The sequence below is a fragment of the Rhinatrema bivittatum genome, chromosome 12 (assembly GCF_901001135.1).
Source record: "Rhinatrema bivittatum chromosome 12, aRhiBiv1.1, whole genome shotgun sequence".
NCBI lineage: Eukaryota > Metazoa > Chordata > Amphibia > Gymnophiona > Rhinatrematidae > Rhinatrema > Rhinatrema bivittatum.
Window position 1 is genome coordinate 19,372,813 of NC_042626.1, and position 27,938 is coordinate 19,400,750.

At 44.2% G+C, this 27,938-nt stretch overlaps 1 protein-coding gene across 3 annotated transcripts in view; it reads right to left on the bottom strand.

The window, feature by feature from the left end:
- Positions 1-27,938, bottom strand: part of INAVA (innate immunity activator) — a 53,533-nt gene that overhangs the window by 6,688 nt on the left and 18,907 nt on the right. For all 3 annotated transcript variants that reach the window (XM_029573543.1, XM_029573544.1, XM_029573542.1), the window contains exons 2-6: positions 14,439-14,581; positions 13,199-13,323; positions 12,794-12,916; positions 2,504-2,732; positions 227-286 (exon numbers count right to left, since the gene is read on the bottom strand). In XM_029573543.1, the coding sequence (XP_029429403.1) occupies positions 227-286; positions 2,504-2,732; positions 12,794-12,916; positions 13,199-13,323; positions 14,439-14,529 (628 nt within the window). In that variant the 5' untranslated portion in view covers positions 14,530-14,581. The remainder of the gene's footprint in view (positions 1-226; positions 287-2,503; positions 2,733-12,793; positions 12,917-13,198; positions 13,324-14,438; positions 14,582-27,938) is intronic.

The following is a 27,938-nucleotide window of genomic DNA, read 5'->3' on the forward strand; positions in this document are numbered from 1 at the left end:
CATTCTGGGGGTGGGGGCTTAAATGTAGCCGGGTGGCGTCGATATTGTGTGCTACCCAGGTTAAGTCTGGTCGGACAAAACACTTGGCTAAAAAGTTTCCCAGGGTAATTTCATGTGAGTCCCGCCAAATATCTCAACGACCCGGGTAACTTCCCCCCCCCCCACCCCCTCCCTGCACCGCTGAAGATGGACCTTGCAATAGACAGCACTGAATGGGAACACACACCTTCGCCTTCGTCCAGTATGGCAGAGTCCGAGAGGGAGCTGTCATCAGAGGCACTTAATTCTAAAACAACAGAAGCAATTCAAGACTGAGAAACAGCAACTGCATGTACGGCCCTCAACCCCTCAGCGCTGCCCTGGAGCTGCAGCACGGCTGGGCACAAGCCTGGCCCGGTCAGCCTGCGAGGACAGCGTTACCCTGGCAAGCCCGGGCCCTCGGCTCCGAGAAAGAATTTACTACAGCGTAAGCAGTTTACAGCCCGGCAGCCTTGAGGAGGCCTGATCAAGGTTCCAGGCCCTGGGGGGGGAATTATAAACTGCTGTTGGGTTTTGAGAAAACTCTAATCTGCTTTAAGTGAAATGGACATTTTTGGAAAATGCAGAACATAAATTAATAAGTCAACGAGTTACACACAGCAGTTTCTCCAAATTATCTGAAGATCAGCTTCTCCACTGACAAGACACGTTGCCAGCATCTGAGCTCAATACCAGTCTGATCTCCTTCATCCTTACCTTTGATGACAGGGTCACCCATACTCTACAGGGGGGGGTCTGTGCTCCTATGCCCTTATCTTCTATATCAGGATCACCCATACTCTACAGGGGGGGGGTCTGTGCTCCTATGTCCTTATCTTCTATATCAGGATCACCCTTACTCTACAGGGGGGGGTCTGTGCTCCTATGCCCTTATCTTCTATATCAGGATCACCCATACTCTACAGGGGGGGGGTCTGTGCTCCTATGCCCTTATCTTCTATATCAGGATCACCCATACTCTACAGGGGGGGGGGTCTGTGCTCCTATGCCCTTATCTTCTATATCAGGATCACCCATACTCTACAGGGGGGGGGGGTCTGTGCTCCTATGTCCTTATCTTCTATATCAAGATCACCCATACTCTACAGGGGGGGGGTCTGTGCTCCTATGCCCTTATCTTCTATATCAGGATCACCCATACTCTACAGGGGGGGTCTGTGCTCCTATGCCCTTATCTTCTATATCAGGATCACCCATACTCTACAGGGGGGGGTCTGTGCTCCTATGCCCTTATCTTCTATATCAGGATCACCCATACTCTACAGGGGGGGGTCTGTGCTCCTATGCCCTTATCTTCTATATCAGGATCACCCATACTCTACAGGGGGGGGTCTGTGCTCCTATGCCCTTATCTTCTATATCAGGATCACCCATACTCTACAGGGGGGGGTCTGTGCTCCTATGCCCTTATCTTCTATATCAGGATCACCCATACTCTACAGGGGGGGGGGTCTGTGCTCCTATGCCCTTATCTTCTATATCAGGATCACCCATACTCTACAGGGGGGGGTCTGTGCTCCTATGCCCTTATCTTCTATATCAGGATCACCCATACTCTACAGGGGGGGTCTGTGCTCCTATGCCCTTATCTTCTATATCAGGATCACCCATACTCTACAGGGGGGGGGTCTGTGCTCCTATGTCCTTATCTTCTATATCAGGATCACCCATACTCTACAGGGGGGGGGTCTGTGCTCCTATGCCCTTATCTTCTATATCAGGATCACCCATACTCTACAGGGGGGGGTCTGTGCTCCTATGTCCTTATCTTCTATAGCAGGATCACCCATACTCTACAGGGGTCTGTGCTCCTATGTCCTTATCTTCTATAGCAGGATCACCCATACTCTACAGGGGTCTGTGCTCCTATGTCCTTATCTTCTATATCAGGATCACCCATACTCTATAGAGGTCTGTGCACCTATAGCAGGATCACCCATACTCTACAGGGGTCTGTGCTCCTATGCCCTTATCTTCTATAATAGGATCACCCATACTCTATAGAGGTCTGTGCTCCTATGCCCTTATCTTCTATATCAGGATCACCCATACTCTACAGGGGGGGGTCTGTGCTCCTATGCCCTTATCTTCTATATCAGGATCACCCATACTCTACAGGGGGGGGGGTCTGTGCTCCTATGTCCTTATCTTCTATATCAGGATCACCCATACTCTATAGAGGTCTGTGCACCTATGTCCTTATCTTCTATAGCAGGATCACCCATACTCTACAGGGGTCTGTGCTCCTATGTCCTTATCTTCTATATCAGGATCACCCATACTCTATAGAGGTCTGTGCACCTATAGCAGGATCACCCATACTCTACAGGGGTCTGTGCTCCTATGCCCTTATCTTCTATAATAGGATCACCCATACTCTATAGAGGTCTGTGCACCTATGTCCTTATCTTCTGTGAGAGGAGCACCCAAGCTCTGTAAGGGACCAAGTTCCTGCATCCTTTACCTTCTATGACAGAAGCTCCCATGCTCTGGAGAGGCCTCTGACCAACTGTGCGACGCTGATCGTTGACATTGTTTTCCAGCTGCTTTAACTTCTTTTCCTCTTTTATCAAGGCGGTCTTCCTGTGCTTGCGGATCTGCTTGCCGAGGTTCTCCTCACGGTACAAGCGATGCGCAGCCTCCACAATCTGCAGCTGAAGGGCCAGGTCTCTCTCCAGAGAGCTCAGTGGGTCCTGCAAAGGAAAGCAAATAAAGGCCACTGCAGTGCAAGGCAGGCTGGCTAGGAGGGAGCCAGTGAGGAGTGCTCCTGTACACGGAGATGTGAATCTTTCATTTTGAAAAACCTGTATTATCACCATTTCAAGGTGAGGAACAGCATTACAACGTGTGAGCCGATCCCCATTTTGAATAGTCACTGAGTTAGTCCAGCTGGCTTCCCAGCAACTGAATAAGGAAGTCTTTGTTGGAGACTGAGAAATTGGCTAAGGTTTTTAGAGGATATTTTTATTAATTCATGAAGACCTTGAACAAAATTAGGTCGATAGCCCAGTAACAATCCCTAAGCTCCCAAATATATTTTCACTAGATGGAAATGGAAGCATTTAGAAAGTCATATCATAGTTAAAACCTACTCCTTGCCCCTTAGATTCATGTTCCTCTTAACTGATAAAGGTGGCTACAGGAGGAATGATAGAATGGTTTATTGATATAGCTACTTCTTTCTTACGTTTATGTATTTATTTACAATTTCTTATAATCTGCCTATCATAATCCTGATCATTATAAGCATAACATATACACTTTGATCAACCACATAAAATAAAACATACAATATAATAAATTATGCAAGCAAAGAATGAGTCTGAAATCTGTCCCACTGCTTGCCGAAATAAAGTTTTCATTTTTTTATGAAATACAATTCCCTACCATTTTAAAGAAGGCTACAGAATCCATCTACATTTAAAGAAGACATCACTGGAAAGCTCATAAGAGGGCCTTGCGGTGAGCAGCAGGGGAAGTCTTCATTCAGGGCTCGAACAGTGCACATGGGAGCGAGGTGTTCATTCAGTGTGTACCTGGCAGGTGACCCGCTCATGCAGTGGGCAGGGCAGGGTACAGGCTCATGCAATATGTACCATAGGGAATTTGTGAATTGCTACATCAGTGTTGCGAGAGCCCTGCAAGGCAAGTAGGTCAGCCCTAGGTTGTAGGAGGCTCTGTTTACAGGGTGTGAGGAAACCATCAGAGAGAATTTGATCAGATCCTCTGAGGATGAAGAGTAGTGACCCTGCCTCAAGGAGGAGCATATACAAGCTCGGCAAGCAGCTGGCATGGGAAGCTCCCTGACAAGAGGGTGGCTCAGCCACAGTAAATAATTAAGTACTGTTAAGGGAGCAAATTGTTTGCATGTACACAAAAGCAGAATAAATTACTTGTAGTTAACATAACCCATAATGCTATCTTACTGGAAAAAAACTTACTGGAGGGACCACAGAGTAAGTCAAGCAGGCGAAGGAAAAAGGTGCCGGAACTCAGGACTGGCACGTACCCCCTGAAGAAAGCCCCGATTACCCAGAAGGAATGAGTGTTTTACTGACTGCTTGAGAAAACAGAATTGCGAGTTCAAAGGCTACAGCCTGGATGCAGTGATTGGGCCACATTGTGCACCACAGGGGAAGTCTTCATTCATAGGAACATGGAAGTGCCAGCCTGGATCAGATCAATCGCCTGTTGAGTCCGGCATCCTGCCATTGACAGCAGAAGACGCACCCAGCAGATCCTAATGGGGAGCTCTATTCCCTGTTGATCACTCCCAGCTCCTGGCAGCCCTAAAACCTACTTGGCTAATAGCTGTTTCAGGCTATGGGATGTGTGGTCAGAGAGTGTGGTCAAGGCCAATTATAGCTGGGTTCAAAAAAGGTTTGGACAAGTTTCTGAAGGACAACAGTGATGTGCTATCATTAGAAAATGACAGGGAAACAACGGCCAAATACGATGTTTTGTTCTGTGTCGTTTTGGATTGGAAGTAACACACAACAAAACCCCAACAATATGTCATTTCGTTTTTTTGTTTTAGTGTGCACTAAAATCCAAAATGGATCAAAATCAAACTGCATGTTTCCTATATATCCCTAGAGGACAGGACTAGTAACAGTCCTTTCTTACATTTATTTTAAATCTGCTAATTACGGTACCTTCATGGAGCATCCCCTAGTCCTAGTATTATTTACGGGAGAAAATAACCCTGCTCTATTCCACACCACTTATGATTTTATAAACATCTACCATATTCTCAGTTATTTATTTAACACTTTTTTATATACCAATAGTCGTTGGGAACATCACATCGGTTTACAGATAACATAATGCAGCAACAGGCTTTACAAAAAACATGGAAAAAGGGGATTGAGTCTAAGAGCTATCAATGCAAAATAAGTAAGCAAAATGTAAGGAGGGCATACATTTCCAAGCAAGGGGAAGACCATGATGGTTATTTACATACAAAGTGAGTCGCTATGACCTGAGTGAGATATGTACAATCAGAGTAAATTACAGTAAAGGCTTTCGAGATGATGTATTTACAAAGAGTTCTATCTTCTGAACAACATAAGAAGCCTTTCCATCCCCTTTATCATTTTTCTTGCACTTCTCTGTACCTTTTCTAGTTCTGCTTTATGCTTTATGAATTGGGGTTTCCAGAATGTGTACACAGTGCAAAGGTCTGTGGTTTCCAGATCAATCCTGGAGTCTGGTTTAAAAAAAAACAAACTGGTTTTACATTGGCTACCCTTCGGTCCTCGGTACAGTGTCAGATTTTAGTAGCTTACAGGTTACCAGTAGCAGGGCTACAATTTCATATTTGAGTTCCTTCAGAATTCTGGGGTGAAATCCATTTGATCCTGATGATTTGCTACTATTTAGTTTGTTGATTTGCTCTAGTACCCATTTGTAGCTTCACATTGATTTGTGACAATTTCTCCAAGTTACCACCTACAAAGAAAGATTCAGGTGTGGCTACCTCCCCAACATCTTTGCAGTGAAGCATTTAGAAATCCACTTTCAAAGAGTTTAGGTGCCTAACAGTTAGGCTCCTACATTGGCCTTTTTCAAAATTTATTAGGGCCGAGTGCCTAAATTTAGGATTCTAGGTTACTAAAAAGTGGATGGCTATGGGGGCAGAATTAGAGCAGGGAAAAAAAGATTAGGTGCCTAGCCCTGATTTTGAATTGGAGAAAAGCCTTAGTAAATCAGACCTTTGGGGATTTAAATTCAGGAAAATGATTAGCAGGCCTAAAGTCAGAACTGGAGAAATTACTTACCTGAAAATTTCGTTTTCCTTAGTGTAGACAGATGGACTCAGGACCAATGGGTTATGTGCTCCACTGCCAGCAGATGGAGACAGAGTCAGGTTTCAAAGCTGATGTCACCCTAGGTACACCCCTGCAGTGACCTCTGCCTTTCAGTATTCTCCTCAAAAGCCACTGTGGACATACTATCGAAAAAACTTGATTAAAAATGGATAACCATAACTGTTCTCAACCAAACAAACACTGAACCCCAGTAAGCTTTAACCTCCACATAGGCTCCCGTGACCACCTCCTTAATCCATTAAATTATAGTAGCCCGCGAAGCTGGTTCTCCCTGCTTTCTTCCACTGTGAATAACAAACAGATAGTTCGTCTTTTGGACCGGTTCTGAAACTTCCAGATACCGCACCAAAAGCCTACTGACATTCAAACAGTGGAGGTGGTGGTATTCTTCCGCGTCCTTGTCCTTATCTAGGGATAGTAATAAAATGGACTGATTCAAATGAAACTCCGAGACTATCTTGGGCAAGAAGGACGGAACGGTATGAAGCTGTAATGCTCCTGCAGTCATCCAGAGGAACGGTTTCTGACACAACAATGCCCGCAGTTTAGAGATGCGAAGCGCCAAGCATACAGCCACCAGGAACACAGTTTTCAAGGTTATTAAACACAAGGAAAAAACCACACAGCAGCCGAAAGGAGGGCCCTACCAAAAACTCCAATACTAGATTAAGATTCCACAAGGAAACCACCACCAAAGAGGTGGCCGGAGGCGCTTCACCCCTTTCAGAAAACGGGCCATGTCCGGATGAGCTGACAGATAGGTTCCATGCATCTCGCCCCTGAAATAGGAGAGAGCCGCTATGTGCACCTTCAAGAAGTTAAGGATCAAACCTTTATTCAAGCCGTCCTGCAAAAATTCCAGAATGAATGGGATTTTGACCATTCGAGGGGAAAACACCATGTTCCTTGCACTAGGCCTCAAATACTCTTCAGACCCGCTCATACACTAGGGATGAAGAAAACTTCTGCGCTCGCAGTAAGGTGGCAATTACTTCCACCGAATATCCTTGCTTCAGAATTGAGTTGGATCCTTGTGAAGGCCTAGTCCCTGCTTTAGCAGCTCCCTGTGCAATGGGAGGCACAGGAGGGTCTCCATCAGGAGTCTCCGCATGTCTGCATACCACGGATGTCTGGGCCAATCTGAAGCTACTGGTAGGACTAATCCCCTGTGGTGCTCAAATCTGCGAATGACCCTGTCCAGCAGGGGCCATGGAGGGAAGGCGTATAGCAACTCCTCTTCTGGCCAGGTCTGAATGAGAGCGTCGATCCCCAGGGACCACTGATCTCTTCTGCTACTGAAGAAATCGGGAAACCTTTGCATTGTGAGATGCAGCCAGCAGGTCGATGGATAGGAGACCCCATTCCTCCCTCCACTGGGATAGTTGTTTGCTTAGAGATGGCACAGACCAGTGAATTCATTTTAGGGAAATGCAAACATTCTCTCGCTGCCGGATCCAGTGAGTACAGAGCTTCTAACTCACGTCCTCCTTTAAAACTTGCTTCTGGGGCATCCCATTCCAGGTCAATCAACTCATGGATGGCTTCCAGTACTGGAAAGTAGCAAGAGGCTGCACTGCGCGTACTGATGCTCTATGGTGGGCAACACAGCACGCACAAAGCCGCGCAAGATGGCACTGCCGCGGTCTACCATGCCTAAAGCGGGGCTTAGCCCATCGGGGGGGGGGGGGGTGGTGTCACTCAAATCACTCGGAAGCCACACTTTCCCTTACCCCAACGAGATCGGGAACAACACTGGTACAGCATCTGGAACTCTTCCGTAGTGGAACATATCCGCCGTAGTCGTAAAAATTGGGATATTGGTAACCCATTCTTCAATCTGGTGGGATGAAAACTTGAATATTGTAAGTAATTATTACGATCTGTATCCTTGCGATACAATGTAGTACTGATGGTATTCCCTTCACGTACCACCAAAATATCCAATATATAGACGATATATAGATGATGGTTTTTTCATTTGGCTATCATCATTAGAAAAACTTCAACATTTTTTACATTGGCTTAATAATAAAAATTCACATTTACAGTTTACGGCTCATTATGAGCCAAGATCAATCCCTTTTTTGGATATTTTGGTGGTACGTGAAGGGAATACCATCAGTACTACATTGTATCGCAAGGATACAGATCGTAATAATTACTTAAGATATTCAAGTTTTCATCCCACCAGATTGAAGAATGGGTTACCAATATCCCAATTTTTACGACTACGGCGGATATGTTCCACTACGGAAGAGTTCCGGATGCAGGCATCGGATTTATTTATGAGATTTGCCCAGAGGGGATATCCAAGGACTGTACTGAAGAGAGCTTTTAAGAGGGCTCTCTTTGCAAATAGATCCCTGCTGCTCCAATATCAACAACGTCCGTTTTCCCAACAGCTAACATGTACTTTAAAATATTCTGCCCAGATTAATGCAGTTATAAATGTAGTGCGTACTCATTGGCACATTTTGGCGCTTTATGATGTTTTTCAAACAGGTCCAAGATTTGCATTTTTTAGGGGGCAAGACCTACGAGATTTGGTGGTTCGATCCACATTTACTTCTACACTGGGACAATTTGTGAGCGGTGGACATCGTATTTGTGGACATTGCGACATGTGTGCTCTATCGTTAACTGGGGACCGTTGGCAGGTTCCTCATTTGGACATGGAAGTGGATTTACGGACTTTGACCACATGTGACTCTGAGGGAGTGATCTACGTCATCCAGTGCCCTTGTAGACCGATCTATGTAGGGAGAACGAAGAGACAGATCAGAACAAGGTTAATAGAGCATAGGAGCTGCATAAAGACATCTAAGGTGTCTGCCCCATTAGTACAGCACTGTATACAACACCAACAAGGGTTCACTGATTTACGTTGGTTGATTGTGGAAAAGGTACAGTTGAGTCATAGGGATGGAGATATACAACAGACGGGAACATCACTGGATCTATAAGTTGAAGTCTATGGACCCCTTTGGGCTGAACGAAAAGATTAATTGGTACTCCTTGATCTGAAAAGTTTTTCTGTGGAGCGGATTCATTGGGATATCTGAGATGACCTAAATTAATTGGTATTCCCTGATCTGAAAAATTTTTCTGTGGGGCGATTGTGAGCCGATTCATTGGGATACTGGAGATGACCTGTTGGGAAATTGAAGAGACGGCCCGTTTCTTTTCGGGTTTCTTTATGTGATTGGTTGGTGGATATAGTTATGATCGAGTGTCAGCTTTCAACAATGCAATATTTCCATATATTCGATTTCAACTATAATGTTAGTGTATATAAAATACAGTTTGGTTGGAGGTTTGAAGGATGCGCTGTCATTTCCGAGGTGGGACCTGATAGAAGACGAGTGCGGTGATGGAGTGCTGAAAAGGTACGACCTGGTTGAAAACTAATACGACCCTGTTGGAAACTTAGGCGCTTGACATCATGCCTGGGATTTTTTCTATGCGTTTCCTGATAGAAGACTAGTGAAGTGGGGGAGTAATGAGCGTGCCTGACCTGGTTGAAAACAGTTACGTTCTCAATCTAGGCGTCTGTCGGAACCTCCGGTTTGAGTAGTTTAAAGGGTCCAGATGGTTATATGAACACACCCATCTCCGTGTTGTTGTATGTTTAATTTTGAAAAACCCAATAAAATTGTTTTACACAAAAGGGTCCAGATGGTTGCCATGTTTTGAAACAGTGCGAGTCTAAATGTAGACCGCGAACATAGCCTTGACTTAAAGAATAGCTGTTGGTGATTATGAATTAAATTCTGATGGATGCCTTGTTGGATGTCACGGATGAACAAGCATGAAGGACTACTCCCCTGAAGCAGGACCCTGGTTTTGGGGGTCCGAAACGCAATCGTGTCGGGACTGGGACTGAGTGTAGATGAGTATCACCGTTAGAAGCTTATATTTGAATGTGTGACATCATTATTATATCATACTGTGACTGTGTTTACCAGGTCAGCTAGATTAAGGAACCATTAAGTTGTTTCAAATCTTGGTGTTTCCATCAGTTTTGGATTTCATATAAAGAAATAGAACAACTGATTAAAATGATAAAAATGATAAAAAAAGATATATACAAAGTAAAAGGGACCCGATTCCATAAGAAGAGTCTGGTCTATTCCATTGACTCTATGAGTAAGGGTCCTACAAATTTGTATATTTTTGAAGCCGGACAGCTTGAATACGATTATATGAATGATATACCAGGATTAACCATACTTTGTGATACATTGTTTCTAAGCAATCTCCATACCTAACACACAGGCCAATGCAATATTGTGCACTCAGGTTAGCGCACAGGTAAACCTGTGGTTGGAAGTGAGTTTTGGATGCACGTTCATAACCCCTGATGTAATAAAGGGGATCAGCGCATAGCTAGTAGTGCTCATCACATGTAAATGCCATGAGGATGAAGCTATTAGCTAGTACCCTGATTGATAAAAAAAATGTGCACCCGACATGCACATTTTAACCCTCAAAAATTGATGCCAGCCCCAGAGCTGGCATGAAGTCATGAGGCACCCCAAAACCTGCTTTTCTATGGTTCCTCCGTCTTAATATAGTTGTAATACTAAATAAGAAGGAAAGAAAGCAGCAACATGAAAAAAAAGTCTTGATGGCAGACGGGTTAGGAAAATGGATACTCAATTTTATGAGCATCTGTTTTCGTAACCCGTGCACAGCCATGTCTCCTGGGTGCCCAATACCATGGATGCGCTAGGGACGCACAATGTATCTCTAGCGCATCCTTTTAAGTGCAGCGGCTTATTTGCCTATTGCATTGAGCACCCAAGAGAGGTGAATGTATGCATGGTAAAAAAACGGGCACCCATTTCGGACGCATGTCTTTTATGTGCACTTCATTGCATCAGCCTGACAGACTTTTAGTCCTCACAACCTGCTCTTTTTAATTTTTTTTCTAATTTCCTCATTTTATTGTAATCTCCATTCAAAAAGTTAAATACTATTTTGGGAGTTGTGCTTATCATTTCCTTCTGACAACTATGGAAAATTTGATTACATTGTGATCACTATTATCAAGTAGCTCCACCATCATTACCCCTTACCCTAGGTCCACTGAGACCTAGATAGAAACCAGCATCTCCTCTTGTTGGCTACAGGAATAGCTGCTCCAAGAAGCAGTTATTTATGGCATCTGAAAAGTTTACCTCAGTAGCATGCCCTGGGAAAACATTCACCCGGTCAATAGTAGGATATTTGAAATCTCTTATACTATTGTGTTTCCGGCTTTAATTACTATTAGCCTATCTAATAGTATTTCACAGTCTGTCTCACCATCCTGGTCAGGGGGATAACAGTATACCCTCACCACTATACTTTTCTCTTTCAGTACCCATGCAGTGTGTGCCACAGGGGAAGTCTTCACTTAGGGCTCATGGGGTATAGGCTACAAGTGAAGTCAGCAATCAGAGCATATGCTGGCTGCACTGCAGGATCCATGTTAAAAGAAACAAAGCAAACAACAACTGCTATTAGACTGTGAAAATTAATTTTGGGAGCATCCAAGCCAGCGAAATATTTAAGTAAAATGTCAGGAGACCAAGGCTAGCTGTTTGCATGAAATCAGAACTGAAACCTGTCTAGGATTGCAACAGGAACAACCACCTCCATTTATCCACCAACGCGCTGTCTCTCCACCCTTCTGTCACTGTTCCAAAGCCAGAGCCGTGGGCCGGAGAACAATAAGAGGAGTCTCTCGCCAGGACACTCACACACCCTGGAGTGGTTTATTTAAGTGTGCTTAGGATCTGGCAGGCAGAGGCTGCAGATCTGGGCCACTCCACATCTAGGGCAAGAGGAGTAACCAGGGCAGAACTTGGGATAGTTGCCAAACGTGGAAGTAAATTCTTACCTTCCAGGGATAGGGAGTAGAATGATTGGAAAGAAGAGAGGAAGGCGATATTAATTGGTAATTAAAACAATTCCTAGAACATAATTTTACTTATAACGACACAGATCTAGTGAATTTATTACTTATGTGACATACTGAGAGCAGACAATGTGCAAGCATTTGACACACATACACCCAGCTGTGCCAGCTGCCAGTGTACTGACTCGACCCACCTCAACCCTGTTGTAGCAGCCCCTGTTATTCCCCCCGAACACCTCTATCCTTCTTAGAAATATCCCCTACTATTTGCATCCCCTGAGCAGTGATTTCCAGCCAAACCATATTTACATGTCAGTAACATTAAGTATTAACTGAAACTAGTAGGTTGAGATCAAACATTTTCACTATTATTCACCCAAATCAGGTCAAATTCTGCATTTTAAAAGATGAAAGCCCGGTGCATGACTAATCCATGCTGCCTCAAAGCACTCCCATCCCATGTCCATCCATGACATCTCTGACATATGGCATCCATATACTGTAGTGCCATGTCTATCCTACTCCATTTAAGCCATGGTATCTTTCAGATCAATTCATGTATTACTTATTATAAACCACAATCTCAGCCCTTGACTGTGTGCATTTTCCATGCTGTATCCATACACTACAGTGTCACATCTACCTTGCCCTGTACCCAAACAAGGCATCTCCTATATGGCAGCCAGGCTGCAGTTCCATGTCCATCCTACTCCATATCCAGCCAACGCATCTCCCCAATTGGGTGCCAGTGGCTTGATTAAGAATAATTTCCAAGCGCACCTTGATATGTTGCCTATAAAAATTGCACCCTATGAACTCCAGCAGCTCTCATTGGCACAATGCAAGCATTAAGAAGGGCATTAGCAGTAAATTAGAGAGACCAAGATCATCCCTAGCATACTCTGGCTGAGGTTCATGCCTGTCAAGGTGTGTGCACAAGAAACCTATTTGGAGAAACTTCCTCATGAGAAACTGTACATTGCAACTCCAAGCCTCTCCTGTACCCTGCTGTCGTCATTACCTCTGCCCTGGAGGTTATAGTCTTCTCATCCAGCTTGAAGGTGGTACCAATCCGTCGCCGGATCTTAGGGGCCTTTTCTCCAGGCTTGAGAGGAAACTCTTTGGGTAATTTTCCTGTCAGCTCCTATCAGAAGTAGAAAGAGCGAGAGAGAGCATCTTAGCAGATGGGAACCCTCACCCGTGGATGAATCTGCTCTCCTCATGTTCAAATGCTATGGCTTCAGCCAAGGGGCTGGCACTATGCTGCTAATTTCTTTTTAAAGATTTTACTGGGGCAAGCCTGCAGGGAAAACCATCAGCCAGTTACTGTCAATCAAGTTGAGACCCCCAAATTGTTATTTATTTATTTAATTTTTAAATTTTCACTAAAATAGTCTTCTCTAAGAGGGAGAAGTCAGGCACTCACTGCTTCCCGAAGGCAGAGTTTTTTCAGCTCTAGTAGACAGGCTTCCAGTTTCTCTTCCAGGGCCTGCTGCTGCTTCCTCACAGCAAGAGTCAGATCCTTCACAGGGGCAATGGGGCTGTCGGGACCTGTGGAGAGAGAGAAAGGGGCAGACACACAGTTACAGCTAAAATATCTTGCTTCCTTCAGCATCCCCGCCTGAGGGAAGAGAGAAGAGACAGACACACAGTAACAGGGAAAGGCACAGCGATGCCTAATAACCCAGTTCAAGAAAGGAAGACCTTTTGACAACTCCCCCAGGCCTGTTACATTCTGGTACCTACAGCGCTGATTTTCAAATGGTAGAAGCAGGAACTACCAGTATTATAATGCATTCAAACATTAGGCCTGGCCACAAGATTCCTTCCTTCAACAGAATCACATGGCTGCTCTGTGGGACTTTCTGTACCCGGTGGCCTCTGGGTCTCTGTTACAACGACCAAGGTTTTCTACAGCTCTCTGGATTTGTTTCATAACTCTGTGGGCCACTGAGCCGTGGATTAATCAGCCCATTCTAAATTTTGTCCCAGCAAATCTGGGGCAGGAAATTGGACTGGTCACTTTTGACCTAATAGATCCTTATGGTGCAGAACTCCACCATTTTGGAAGCCCTCATCTGCTCGTATCCTTTCTGGAGGTGCAGCCTCCAGAACCGGACACAGCACTCCAAATGAGATCTCACCAATGATATGTACAGAAGCATTAATCACTTTCTTTTCTCCTGCCAGTTACACTTGCTGTCACCTCCTGACATTCTTTTATTCCTTGTCCCTGCCTTGTCACATTGTTTAACGGCCTTAAGATACCCAATAGGATCACAGAGAGATCCCAAGACTGGGGATTCACATCAGTACCTCACTCCCCATCATGTATACCTGTTTCATTCATCTTAGAGTTGTCTTGCACATCTAGCAAAATGGCTTTCAGAGGCCAAGGAAGGCTGGTAGGAACATTGCTGCAGAGAATCTAGAGATGGGCTCTTGGCTGTTGGGATGCCAGAGACCCAGCGAGTAAGTGTACGAGCTCCCGTGATGCTATTTTTATTAAATAGCCACAGAAGCAGCAATGCCACCAGTGCTGTACCAAGACAAGCATCTCTCCTGGGGGCTAGCATAGATCTAAAAACCCTATATAATTAGGTGGGGCACCAAAATGGCTCACTTTGGCCCAGTCTGAATGTTGCTATCCAGCCAGTGGCATTCACCTGACTGTAGAATGATCCCGCTGTCTGTGTCGCTGGTTTCATCTTTGCCCTCCATAGAAAGCGGCTGACAGGCTGCAGGGCTGGACTCCATGAGGGGGTACAGTGCACAAGCAGGGGCCTGGGAAATAGTCAAGGAGGAACACCTACAGAAAGGGAAACAAAAACCCCCACACTGAGACACAACTCCTGGAAGAGGCACAGGGACTCATAAGCCAAAACTCTTAGAACCCATTAAAATGGAAGACAAATTCCCTTGATGGCAATTAAACCAGATGAGTACATGGTCTATTAAAAGACCGGACTGTGTTTATTGCTAGCATCAGTAGCCTGGGATATACTTGGTGTTTGGGTACTTGCCAGGTACTCATAGCCTGGATTGGCCACTGTTGGAAACAGGATGCTGGGCTTGATGGACCCTTGGTCTGACCCAGTAGGGCATGTTCTTATGTTCGTATGATAACTCTGTAATGTTTTATAGAAACATAGAACATGATGGCAAATTAAGAATCATAAGGCCCATCTAGTCTGCCCAATTTAATTTCTAATGCAGTGCCATAGACCCCAGTTTATCTTTGGCATTCCCCTCACTTCCTTCTGAATTTCTCGTGATTTCTGAATTCTGTTACTTGTTTTTTTTTCCCTCCACTGCCTCCAACTGGAAGGCTGTTCCATGCATCAACCACCCTTTGCATGAAGAAATATTTTCTTATATTGATCCTGAATCTACCTCCTTTGGGTTTTACACTATGACATTTTGTTCTAGAGAATTCTATCCTCTTAAAAAAAAAAAAAGTTTTCTTCTTGTATAATCACGCTATTTCACTCACTACCTTGAGATCATCAGACCCGATCACCCCAAAGCCTCTCTTCTCACTATCTCCCTTCTTCCCCCAGCTTTTGTGAACTGCACCCTTCTGCACACAAACACGATTCTGCAATTTTTTAAAAAATTGGATCTTTATCTGCCAAGCACTCGCTCACTCAAGCTCTCTTAGATCATTTTTCATTCTGTCTGCTCCCTGAGCAGTGTCCACTCTGTTGCAAATCTCAGTGTCATCTGCAAAAGGGCACACTTTTCCCTCTCACCCCGTTGCAATATCGCTCACGAAGATATTACAGTGGTCCTGTGATACTTAACTTACTTGAGAAAGGCACAGGATCATAACAATGCACCAGCCTGGGGCAACTTTATTCCCCAGATATGCCACTCTCCCACCCCAGCCATAGAACTGGAAAGTGATCAATGAAAATAACCATAATCTTAATGAACAACCAAAGGGGACAGAATGTTATAAGGGCTGAGAGCGTCAATTCTATCAGCACTACGAGATAGGATGCAGGGCTGGTTAACCTAAGGAATCCACTGCAATTATAACTAAATAGAATCTTTGGAGCCAAGCGTATTAAAAATTTCCAAACCATGTACTGTGCAATATGAATTTATTCATATAAAAACAGCTTTAAAGTACCACTACACCTGCTGAAAGTCACTTTGGACCCAATTTGTTCAATTATTTGAAATATGTTTGATTAGAGAAGCTGGAATCAGATGCTTATTTTGCTGATTCAGTCTTTCCTGGCAAAAAAAAAGTCTGGCTTGTGGCCAAACACTATCTGTGCAAACTGATAGCTGAGTGCACCTTATAACATCGGCCTAAGTGCATATGTTTAACTTGTGCTTTCTTAATGCTGGAAATGTAACTTCTGGTCAGAGGTGGAATACTTTCTGGGAACAGTGTTAATCACTATGGAGCTGAGTCTGAAGTCCATGCTGTGGGGATCCTGTACTCCAGCATTAGTGGTCAGAAAACACAATTTGTGCACAAAACATGGTTTTATTACATAAATGGTTAACAAATAGAAATGAAATTATATATAAGATGTAGCTGAACAAGCCACTGGCACACAGCAGCAACTGAGCGAGTATAAAACTTGGGTTAGGAAGCTAGGTAGAGAAACCCACTGAGTTATTGCAACAAGAGGTAGATTTTAACAGGAAAGGAATGCTTAGAGGAAGGACCCCGAAACTCTCAGGCCAGGCTGGAGATTTTCAGAACGGTTAGTGCAATCTTATGTTCCTTTAAAGTACTGAAAATACCTCCACAGACTTCAGTGGCATCCCTATCAAAACACTGCCATATCCTCATGAGACACCCCCCCCCCTCCACACACACTCACACCCATACATATAAAACACTAGTATATCGTATTTATGGGAATCCCTCAAGTGAAACTTCACAGATTAGAAGCTCTGACAAAGGCGCTGCTGTTCTGTCGTCTCCTCCTCTCTTCATTTCTTGCCTCCCTGCATCAAGTTACACCAAGCTTGGAAAAACACGGAATGAAGGTCCCTACAAGCCGCAGCAGGTGCTGGCAAAAGGCAGCGCCTAAGAAAGGGTGTAAGACCGAGGCTGTGGAAAGTGAGCCTGCACCGTCGACCTCTCCCGCCTTAGCGCACAGACTTGTTATCTGAACCATCACCAAACTGAATTTAAGTAATTATCATCTTTATTATTCTGTTCCCACTCCTCTATGGAATCTTCCAAGCAGTCTGCGCAAGGGGAAGCAGCCTGCTTTGAATGAGAGGCTCTTCATGGGTTCTGTCTCCCCTTTCCTAAGCACTTAAGGATCAAGCCACTAGCACTTCTTGCTTTTACATTTTGCCAGGTCTGAAGCCAAATTCTTTGAATTTTAGTAGTTTATTAAAAAGTCCTGTCAAGAGAGGTCTACTCTACACACAACAAGCACTACCCCCGCCCATTATCCGCAGGTGGAAGGGGAAAGGGATATGACCAATGAGAGTTTCTCTTCTGGTGGACGGCGGGGAGAGGAGGACCAATGGGAGCCTTTCTCGCAGGGCGGGAAGCGATGCATCAGGAGGTTCAGATAGTTTCTGAACGCTCTGAGACAGAGCTGTACCAATTTATCTTTCCTAAAATGTGTTCTCTCCTTTTTTTTTTTTTTTTTTACATTTGTTAAAAATCATTTTTTAATTGAAAAGTCATCAAACACTGGCACACTGATTCCTTCCGGAGGCCAGTTATGAAATAATATAGAATCAAACTATTTTATGCGCGTATAAGTTTCCTTCCCCATCGCTTCCTCCCTCCCCTCACCCGTGCCTGCCCATCCAGCCAAGCAAAATTAACTAAAGAAATCCACAAATTACTTTCAAATTTCAATTTACAATCGGGCTACGTGTTTTAGCTGGCAATGATTGATAATATGGTTCCCAACCAGATAGAAAAACTAATTTATAGGAAAATATTTTCGATAGCCCTGAAGGAGAGCATAGCATAGCATGTCTCCACTAGATATAAGAGGCTGGTCACCTCAGCTTCACACCATTTCGTAAGAATACATTTCTTAGCTACCAAGAAAGGCTTTCTCAGAAATAAATTTCAGGTGTTTGTTTCCCCTAAAGATAACGAAATAGATCAAATTATTTTTTCATTTAAAAACTGGAGTATTCTTTTTATTTAGACTTAAAAACATTTACCCATTTTGATATACGAACAATTCAAACACAGAAAATTCAACTCAACCCTTCAGAAAAGCTTTAGCGCTGGGTATGTCATGTGGCGTTATAGAATGTTAAATAGTAGTAGTATTTTATTTAGTAGTAGATTCCAGAATTTGTATTGTCCAAATTAAGAAAAAAAGAAACAGATACTGGTTAAAAAATATATTAAAAAAAAAAAAAAGCTTTAAATAGGAAGGAACTGGTGGCAGTCACTGGAAGTGTTGAATACAGTATCAGGGTGAGAAGATTATTGGGACAGTGTGTTTAGCATATGGCAGGCAGGCCTGGCTTTCATGGTAGAGTGTGAGGATGATTGGGGAGGGGAAGATTATGTGTATTTAAGGTATAGCAGGCCCGACTCCCCTGACAGAAGGTGGATGATCAGACAATGTATGTTTAGGATACAGCAGGCCTGGCATTCACAGTAAGATGTAAGGATAATAGGGAGTAATGCATGTTTAGCAAACAGTAGGTCCTCATGAAAGGGTGTGTGGACGATTTAGATGTTGCATGTCCAGCATATAATAGGGCCAGCTCCCATGGCAGGATGTGAGGATGATCAGAGGACAGTGTATGCTGAGTGGACAGTAGGCCCAGCTTTCTTGATAGAGGCTATGGATGATCAGGACAGTCTGTTTTTAACATATAGCAGGCCTGGCTTCCCTGGTAGGGTGTGAGGATGATCAGGGGTAGTTTTGTTTAGTGTAAAATACATCTGACACCTATGATAAATTATGCCGATGATCATGGAGGAGGGAAGAGGAGGGCCATGTGCTTTTTGCATTCATCAGGCCTGATTGTTATGGCAGGGAGTGTGGCTATCGAGGACAGTGCGATTTTAGTGCATAGTAGGGCTGGCTCCCATGGCAGGAATAACATAACAACATTGTAACGATGGCAGATAAAGGCCAAATGGTACATCCAGTCTGCCCAGCAATTTGTTCTGTGCAGGTTACCCCCATTTTTTCTGTTAAAGGTGGTAACTGCCGTTCCGTGGTTACCCCCATGTGTTCTGTTAAAGGTGGTAACTGCCGTTCCGTGCAGGTTACCCCTATGCATTGTGTCAAAGGAGTAACTGCTGTTCCGTGCAGGTTAGCCCAATGCTAATCCCTTTTTAGGGATCTGCAGTGTTTGTCCCAGGCCTTTTTGAATTCATGTCATGGCAGAGTGTGCTAAAGCTCCACACTCATGGAAGGTGCGATGATGGTCAAGGACAGTGTGTATTTAGTGTACAATAGGGCCAGTTCCCCTGGCAGGGCGTGAGAATGATTTGACACTGAGTTTCACGTACAGCAGGCCTGACTCTCACAGCAAGGCATGAGGATAATCGGAGTGTGCGTTTGGCTGACAGCAGGTCTGGCTGTCCCAGCAGGGTGTGAGGATGATGAGGGTAGTACATGTTGAGCCTACAGCACGCAGCTCCCTCCCTGCTGTTTATTCAGATGCTTCAACACCAGGCCAGCCTTAGCCTTTGTTTGTGCTTGGCAGCAATCAGACACACCTGTGTGACTCACACCAATGTGCAACCCAGCGAAAGTCTCTCTGAGTTCCTGTCTACAACTCACCTGGAAAAACAAAACACTGAAACTCATCAGTTCAGAAGAGCTTTGGGCCATACATTTCTGGTGTTTTTAGCACACAGGCTTCCCATCCATGGCCTGATTTATCCTGCACTTACAAGAACAGCCTCTGGTGTGCGTGATCTGGGAAACCATGTAATTATAACACATCTCTATGCAAGAAGGACCCCCAGCAATTTTTACAGTTCATGGTTTTAAGCTTTTTTTTTTTATTGTGTTGGCAATGTGCAAAAATCTTATACTGTATGAAATTGTATGTTTCAATGAATCTCTAAGTGAACAGAAATTCTATTATGCTTTGGGTTGTGTGGCACAGGAAATATTGTGTGGGTGGAAAGAAGAATGGATTCAACTAAATATCGACATATCCTAGAAGCTAATGTCCAACAGTCAGTGAAGAAACTGAAGCTTAAAACATTAAGTCCTTACAGGAAAGAAAGATGAAGGTTAAGGAACGGCCTTCACAGTCCCCAGATCTGAATATTATTGATAATTAGTAGAGAGATCTCAAACATGCAGTGCATGCAATGAGACCTAAGAATATTTCTGAGCTAGAAAGGTTCTGCTAGGAAGAGTGGGAAAAAAAATTCCAAATGCATGAACAGAAAGTCTCTTAACTGGCTACTGGAAACATTTGGAAGTTATTTCTGTCAAAGGAGGGGTTACAAAGTACTGACTGAAAAGGTGTCCAAACTTTTGCACATTCCATATTTAATTTCTTATTTTCAATGTGTTAAAATCTGCCAAAATCTGTCATTTTGCACTAAAAAAATGCAGAAAAGATGTCATGTTTAACTTTGGAGAAGTTGTGTTAGCTTCTGTTCACTTAGGGGTAATTTTCAAAGAAGTTACGCACGTAAATGTAACATTATTGTAGCAATTTTCAAAAGCCATTTATCGAGTAGAGTGCACTTTCACTGGTAAATCCTATGGACAATTCAATGGCATATATTGTAGCAATTTTCAAAAACCCACTTACTGGAGTAAAGTGCATTTACACGTGTAAAACCCAGTTTTATTTGAGTAAATGCTTTTTAAAATCAGGTCAAGATTCATTGAACCATACAATCTGACCAGGGGTGCCTAAACTTTTGAACCCAAATGTATATCGCATCTTTTTTGCCAAAGATATCAGAAAAAAGGGGAAAAAAAACCTCCACTACAGAAGTTGCAGAAATTACATTTGTAATATACATGCAGGGGTTTGTTTGGTCCATTATACCCCAGACTTAAACCTGGCTTTCGAAGAAGAAAATACCAAGATTCTTTGACATAACTTCTTTCATACAAAATGTCCCAAATGCTGTATAATCGTAGGCAGCACAGCACGGGTACAGGGTGCTGATGTTAGTGAGCGCGGCACGGTGTACAGTGTACTGGTGTTAGTGAGTCCTGGTGGGTTACTCCAGACGGAGCATTTTGGATCAAGTGTGACATCGGCAAATTTTGGTATCAGCGTCAAGATGGGAGACAAAAACACATAGCTTTCAAAATAACTTGCTAAGTGAACAGTTCTACAGTTTTTATTTTGCACTGTTTTCTTTTGTTGCTCCTGCTTTTTCCTAAAACTTAAATTTGGCCCTTAATATTTATGTAGCTCACCTCTCATTCCCTTTCCTGACCGTGTCTGTCCAGGCCTCTCACACTCTGAAGAAGAGTGACAGAAAGCAATTTCATAGTCTCAGACTTGATCAACTTGATGGAAAGAATAATCTTCAGTTTCTTAAAGGAAGGTTAATTCTCAGAACTGTGGTCCTCACCCGTTCTCTTTTAGACTGGTCTTCTTCCTAAGTAACCTTTCTTTCTATACTGTAGCTAGTCGGGCTCACATTTTTCTTTCAGATTTCAACAGAGGTGCCTACCTGTCGCACGTGCTTAATTTTCAAACAGAAACAATGCAGGTCATTTCTCTTTGAAAATTTGAACAACATGCCCCGTAATGGCACCTGCAGAGTTTGGAACTCTGCATGTTATTTCAAAATTGCCTCCAATACTATGATCTACATGTCCTCACCTTTTCAACCTGCCACTCCTCAATGAGCCAACACACCATGACCAACTGCCTGACCAACAGTGTCTTGATGATATCATTACATTTTCTGCCTCTTTTTTATTTTTTCAGATCAGAAAGCAAACATAGACTGACATTCGCTCCATAAACAGAAAATACCCACCCCTGCCTGGGCCAGATAATCATTGATCATCCTCTTACATCAATGGTTTCCATCATGTACCCTCTACAGCAATGAATAGAGAGAATCACTGTGGAGGGTAAGAGTCTTGGGTGTTATGAAGAAGGAGCTGTGTTTGTTGTTTATAAAATGTGGAACCATTGCCTAGGGGCACAGTCAGAGCTGCTCATACAAATCCAAAAAAAGAGAAACATCTTTAAATAAAAGTCATGTTTTGACAAGTAAAACTCCCTGCAACTCTGAAGCATTGCAGGAATTTTTCTGGGAAGCTGAGGGAGCAAATCACATAACACAGTTATGAGCAGCTACAAGCCAAATATTTGGACGCATTTCTGTGTTAGCCCCAGCTTGTGAGCGCTGGAAGCCTGCAGACGAGATGTCAGGGGGGAGGGCACCATGCCTCTGTGCTTTCTTTTTTTCTCTCAGTTTAGATAAAACTTTAAACGTTATACAGTAGGGTCCAAATTCCCTTTCCCTCCATCAATCTCGCTCACCTTTCCCTCACCTCTTTCATTTAGGCTGCTTTAGATCTTTGAGTTGGGGAGGGGGTGAGGAAGGGGGAATTCCTTCTATGAGACCATGCGTGAAGGGGGGGGGGGAGTGGAAGTGGGGAACACAGCATTGTGAATTCCCTCCTGTGTGTCTGTGCATTGGAGGGGGTGAGAATCACAGCACAGTGGATCCCCTCATTTGTGACTGTGCAGGAGTTCTCCCGCCAATGCATTCTTGCATTGCTTTTGGGTGGGCTCTAGTTACCTACAGAGGTACTGACTGACCAATGTACCCTTGGTTATACACAGAAGCAAATAAAACAAGCTTAACTGTGGAAAAGGCAGCTTGCTCTCAGCATTTGTGGCAGTGCAGGTGACTCCTCAGCTCTTTCCCCAAATCAGCAGTAAAGGCAATTTTTCTTTGGTGCCCAGTAGGGGAAAGGAGCCCCTCCTTACAGCTATTCAGGCCAATGCTCAGCTGAGAGCACTGTTTAACAAGCGGTTGGAGGTGCGTCCACAACCCCTTATACCATAAGGGGTTTAGCACGTCTAACCTCCACCCCCCCCCGAAACTAATAGCACTCATCACAAGCTATTCACCTCAAATACAGAAAAAAAGAGTGCGCCCAATCTGCGCATTTGTACACTCAGAAATTAACGCCAGCCCAGAGCAGGTGTTTACTTCTGGGCAGCCCAAAAAAAGGGTGTACAGAAAAGCAGAAAATACTGCTTTTCTATACATCCTCCAACTTAATATTGTGGCAATATGAAGTCTGAGGAACTAAAAAGTTAAAAAAATTACAAAAAAAGGTTTTAAAAAAAAAAAAGTGCCTGCAGTCAGGTTAGGAAAAGGGACGCTCAATTAATGACCATCCATTTTCCTAACCCGTGGCTCTGCACAGGGGGGATCTCCCGTCCTCCCCCAGTGGGGTGAGAGTTAAAGACGGGCAGTGCTCATGGGGGGGGGAACACCCATTTTGTGCAACAGCGGAGCAGTCCCTCACTGGAGGCAGGGCATGTTGACTTCTCCATTTCAGCAGACACTACTCACAGTCCATCTACTGTCCAGGCAGGTCTCGGGCTTTGCTGGAAAACACCCCCCACTGCAGGTCACCTGGGGGCTCCGGACCTTCCCTAGCTTCAGAAGGGCACTTCGTCGTCAGTCTTGCTGACCAGCCGAGTCCCTGACCATGTGCAGCTTTGTCGAATGTGTCCTTACTGAGCTATTCCATTCCACATTCTGAAATCTTTTTCTGGGACCAACAATCTCTAAAGCTCTTGTACATTTCTCGGGAATTCTTATGTTGGGTCCCATAAAGGATATCAGGGCCTGCAAAGAATTCTGTGTTCCCTGTAAGCTTTCTGCATGCACAAGAAGAGGAAAATAGAAGAGTGTTTCAAAGAAGACCGTGCACAAAGCTGAATATGACGTTACACCTGAGAACTTTTTTTTTACACACACAGCCCACAAAAAATTAGAAGGAACATTGGTCAGGACCTATGTAGGTACTAGAACTCTGCACTATTGCACCGAGCACACTGAAGAAGAGGGGGGATTACTTTTACCTGTGCTATGCTATAAAGGCCCTGGAAGTTTCCAGTCGTTTTACTTTTCAGAAACTGTGATTAGTTTCTCGCAACAGGGCAGAGATTCTTAAGTCTTAAACGCCGCCTGTAGTCTGGAATTTTTCCCTTGGGTAGGTTTATCTGTTTCCAGTCCCTGATTGTGAAAGTTGTCATCTCTGAAGATCAGGGGATGGGACTACAAAACCACTGAAAGGGCTATTCTGTGCATAACCCCCAAAGGGTGTGTGCTGTAAGGTACCATCAGAAGGGTGGAGGCCCCTCGGGCACACAGTGTCTCCTGCTGCACTTTCTCCAGAATCAGAACAATACCGGCGCCAGAAGCAGCAGAGCCAAAGGGCAGGCTGTCCCTCTCCTGATGGCATGAACTGCAGGCTGAATATCCCCCCAACCCTCTCCAAATGCTCCACCCCTGGATCCCGATCAGTGTATCCTTCACAGACTGCTTCCATGGCCTCAGAATGGCAGGGCACATCCTTCTCCAAGTGATATCATCAGGATAAAGTGGAACAAGGAGAGCCAAAAGCTGGGCCAGCACGGCAAAGTTTCATGAAACCCCGCCGTGAATGCCCAGGGAATGCACTACTGGCAGCATACGGTCAAGAGATGGAAAGCACTGCCAGTAACCCACTGACCCCTGAAAAAGGGATGTGGGTGCCCACAGAAGCTCATAAGGAATATTTTTTGATAAATCTTGCACTGCTTAAGTACAAAGTATCATAGCCTACAGATACTAATCTCCTCTGGGACTCTGATTGGCTAAGGTCAATTGGCCTTTTGGCTGAAACCAATAAAATGGGATAACTCCTTGCCACCTGAACCCATAGGGGAGAGAAAACTTTGCACTATTTTACTGGCCCAATCTAAAAAGTATTTAAACGTAGATGTTACTGTTCATCAGCCCTGAGGTCATCACAAACCCTTCCTTCAATCTCTATCCCCACTCACAGACTTTGAGCCCCATAAACTCCTGAATCTTCTTAAGGGCACAGAATAAGAGAAGAGCCACACACCACCATGGCACCTTCTTGCGGACAGCAGCACAACTGTCCATATTTCTCAAAGCATCAATTTTTTTTCATACAAATTTTACTTATTGTGGAATGAAAAGGTGTGCACCCTTTACTGAGGCTGCCTCCCTTCCTTTCTTCAGCTGTCCATGCTGTATTCAAGCTTTAACTGCCTGGGGTTCTGCTGACAAGCAGCAAAGGAGCTCCCCCGCTGTACTTATGGTAATCAGTTCAGAAAAAAAAAAGGACTTTAAAAGTAGTGTCTGTCTGAACTGCTTGAGGGAACTGTTTCAGATCATTTTCTAGTTTATGTTCTCTGACACAGCTCATCCCATAGCCAGGTTCTCTGCTGCAGGTGTATACCATGAATTAATAGTGCTACACGTGCAACTGAAGGAGGGAAATATTTGAGTATATAAACTGTATTTTATAAACAAAATGAACTGGGGCCTGTCCTGTCACTTGCGCTGCAGTAAGATGCAAGTCTCAAGTGACAGGGCACACTAGAGAGGCCACATTCTTCTAAAAGAAAAAGCAATTTCTCCCCCATACTGCATGAATAATGCACGCATCAGTGGCAGTTGCTAACAGGACCCTCCATGATGCACTATTCCCCCCTCCTCAGCTGCATTCCTGGGGAAGGCAGGAGGGTACATTGCAGCAAAGCTCCTGGAAGTAATCTGCAAATTAATCAAGAGGTGAAAAGCTCTGTATCCCTCTACTCTAAGACCTCCAGTCCTAGTGGTGACAGGCTCTGAAGCCCTGTGCCCATCTCCTGAGCCATCTGGTCCTACAAGTGCCAGTCCCCGGAACCATACAGTCGAGGAGATATCAGGCTCTTTGTCTCTTGTGTTTGCCCTCCAATCCTGGAAATGCTAGGCTTTTTATTCCTGTACCAGTATACAGAGTCATCCAGTCCTAGATATGCCAAGCTGTTATTGTCCCTGTGCCCATCTCTCCAGTCTTAGAGATGCCAGGTTCTTTACCCCAGTGCCAATCCCCCAAGCCTTCCAGCCTAGTCAGTGTCCTTATACCCTCTCACCCATGCTCCTTCCTCCACAGATTTTGCTCTTTCAGAACCTACAAAATGTTACAAACCTACAGGAAGTTCCTTTCACTTTTTATTCATGGGCAGCAGAATTGTTTTGTTAAATTTAGGAAAAAACCATCAGCAGCTTCAGTGCAACAAAGAACCCAGCTTCGGCTGGCCCAGTGGAATAAGACTGCATGGCAGCAAATTATCCTTCAAGCCTGCTGCCTGAATAGAGCTTGGAGCTGCTCAACAAAGCAGGAAAAAATGCAGTTACAGAGGGGGACTGATAAAACAACGTCACTGAAGTTCCCCATTTTGCTCAGTGGCAGATGCTTTGCACATCCATGTGGAAAGTCCCCAATTCAATTCCCGGATCGGGCACGGAATGGCTCCAGAGGGAGGCGAGGTCTCCCTCTCCTAAACAAAGAAGGAGCTTGCCCTCCCCCTCCCTTCACCGGTCTGGCTGGAACACTTTAGTTGGGGAAAAAGGTGCTTGGCGCTCGCCCACCCTGAAGTTTACCATGGCCCCCTCCCCCCATACAAACATTTCTGGAGATTGCCTCTGTCCCCCTGCATTCACAGCCCCTGTGGGAGCAGGGTAGGGGGAGTCACGGTCATTGTTAAGGGCAGCACCTGGTGGTCAGATTTAGAGCCTAGGATGCAGGGTTCGGAGGATTCTTGGGGAATGGATCCCAGCCTCCAGATCCAGACTAGGAAGAGTGGGAGGGTCCTATTAAAATAAGAGAAAAAAGTCCCTGAATAGGTGAGAATTAAGGCCAGGATTGCAGCACAGATTCCAAATGAGCTGGAAGTGAAAAAGGAGAAAAGAGGAACGACTGAGCAAAAAAAAAAAAAAAAAAAAAATTCCCCAAACAAGTTCCCCATTTATTTTCAACTTTTATTTCCTTCTGGATGAGATTTTAGTTTCTGAAAGGTACTGATAGCCCCTCATAGGAAGCTGTTTTCACCATTATGAGCCCTGATAAAATGGAGCTGCTGCCTGTCATTGCAGTCTCAGACAGACATCATACAGCTACAGGTACATGAATACAGCACAGAGAGCTGAAGAGTGGATCTTCATCAGAAGCCCACGCAGAAGTGTCACACTGATACAAACAAAGCATGAATACAGCACAGATGGGTAAAGAGGAAATCTTCACCAACACAGGCAAAGCATGAATACAACAGACTGCTAGAGAGGATTTTACCAGAGCCCCATGGTGGTATCAGGCACGCCAATACATATTAAACATGAACACAGCATGGACGGCTGAAGAGCAGACCTTCGTCATAACTCTTTGCCCATGTAAACAGTAATGAGCGCAATTTTCAAAGCTAACAAGTTGAGAAAGGATGCTATTAGTCCTTTTGTGGATGAACTGGGGACATAATTCCTGGTAACAGGGTCAAAGCAATAATACCGAAGGACTGTGGAGGAAAGACACCATGAACAGCACTACAGCCTTACATTAAGTAGAACTGGATTTTCAAATCCCGGATACGGTTAAAATAAAAAAGAACTGGACAATGTGAAAATCAATATGACACTGGAACCAGGAAGGGTACTGCAGGGAATGAGTGAATCACTTAAGGGAGGCCAGGTTCCTCAAGTCAAGTGAAGGGAACACATAGTGGCCGTACAGAATCAGGCAATTGCAGACTGGATAGCTCGATATCAATTCTAGAGAGAACACTGGGGATGATTATTAAAAAAACAAGAGTGTTGCACACTGGGAGGAGAGGAAATGATTCGTAGAAGCCACTCTGGGCTCAGGAGCAACAGGTCCTGCCAGGCCAGCCTTATGGGATATTTCCAGAATGTTAGCCACAGACTGACCTGCTTTATCTGCAGTTTGCTACAGCTTTTGATAGGGCTGTGCATCCATTTTTAAATGAAATGAAAAAAAAAAGTAACAAAATAAAATTAAAATGAAAATTTAATGTTTGGAAATAGCATGGGCCATTTCCATAATGAAAAAAATGTAAAACAAGAAGAACCCTTAAAAACTAAATAAAAAAAAAACTCCTGGAAACCCCCTGAAATGAAGATTTGGCAGAGGTGCACCCCTGGTATTGGATTTGGCTGA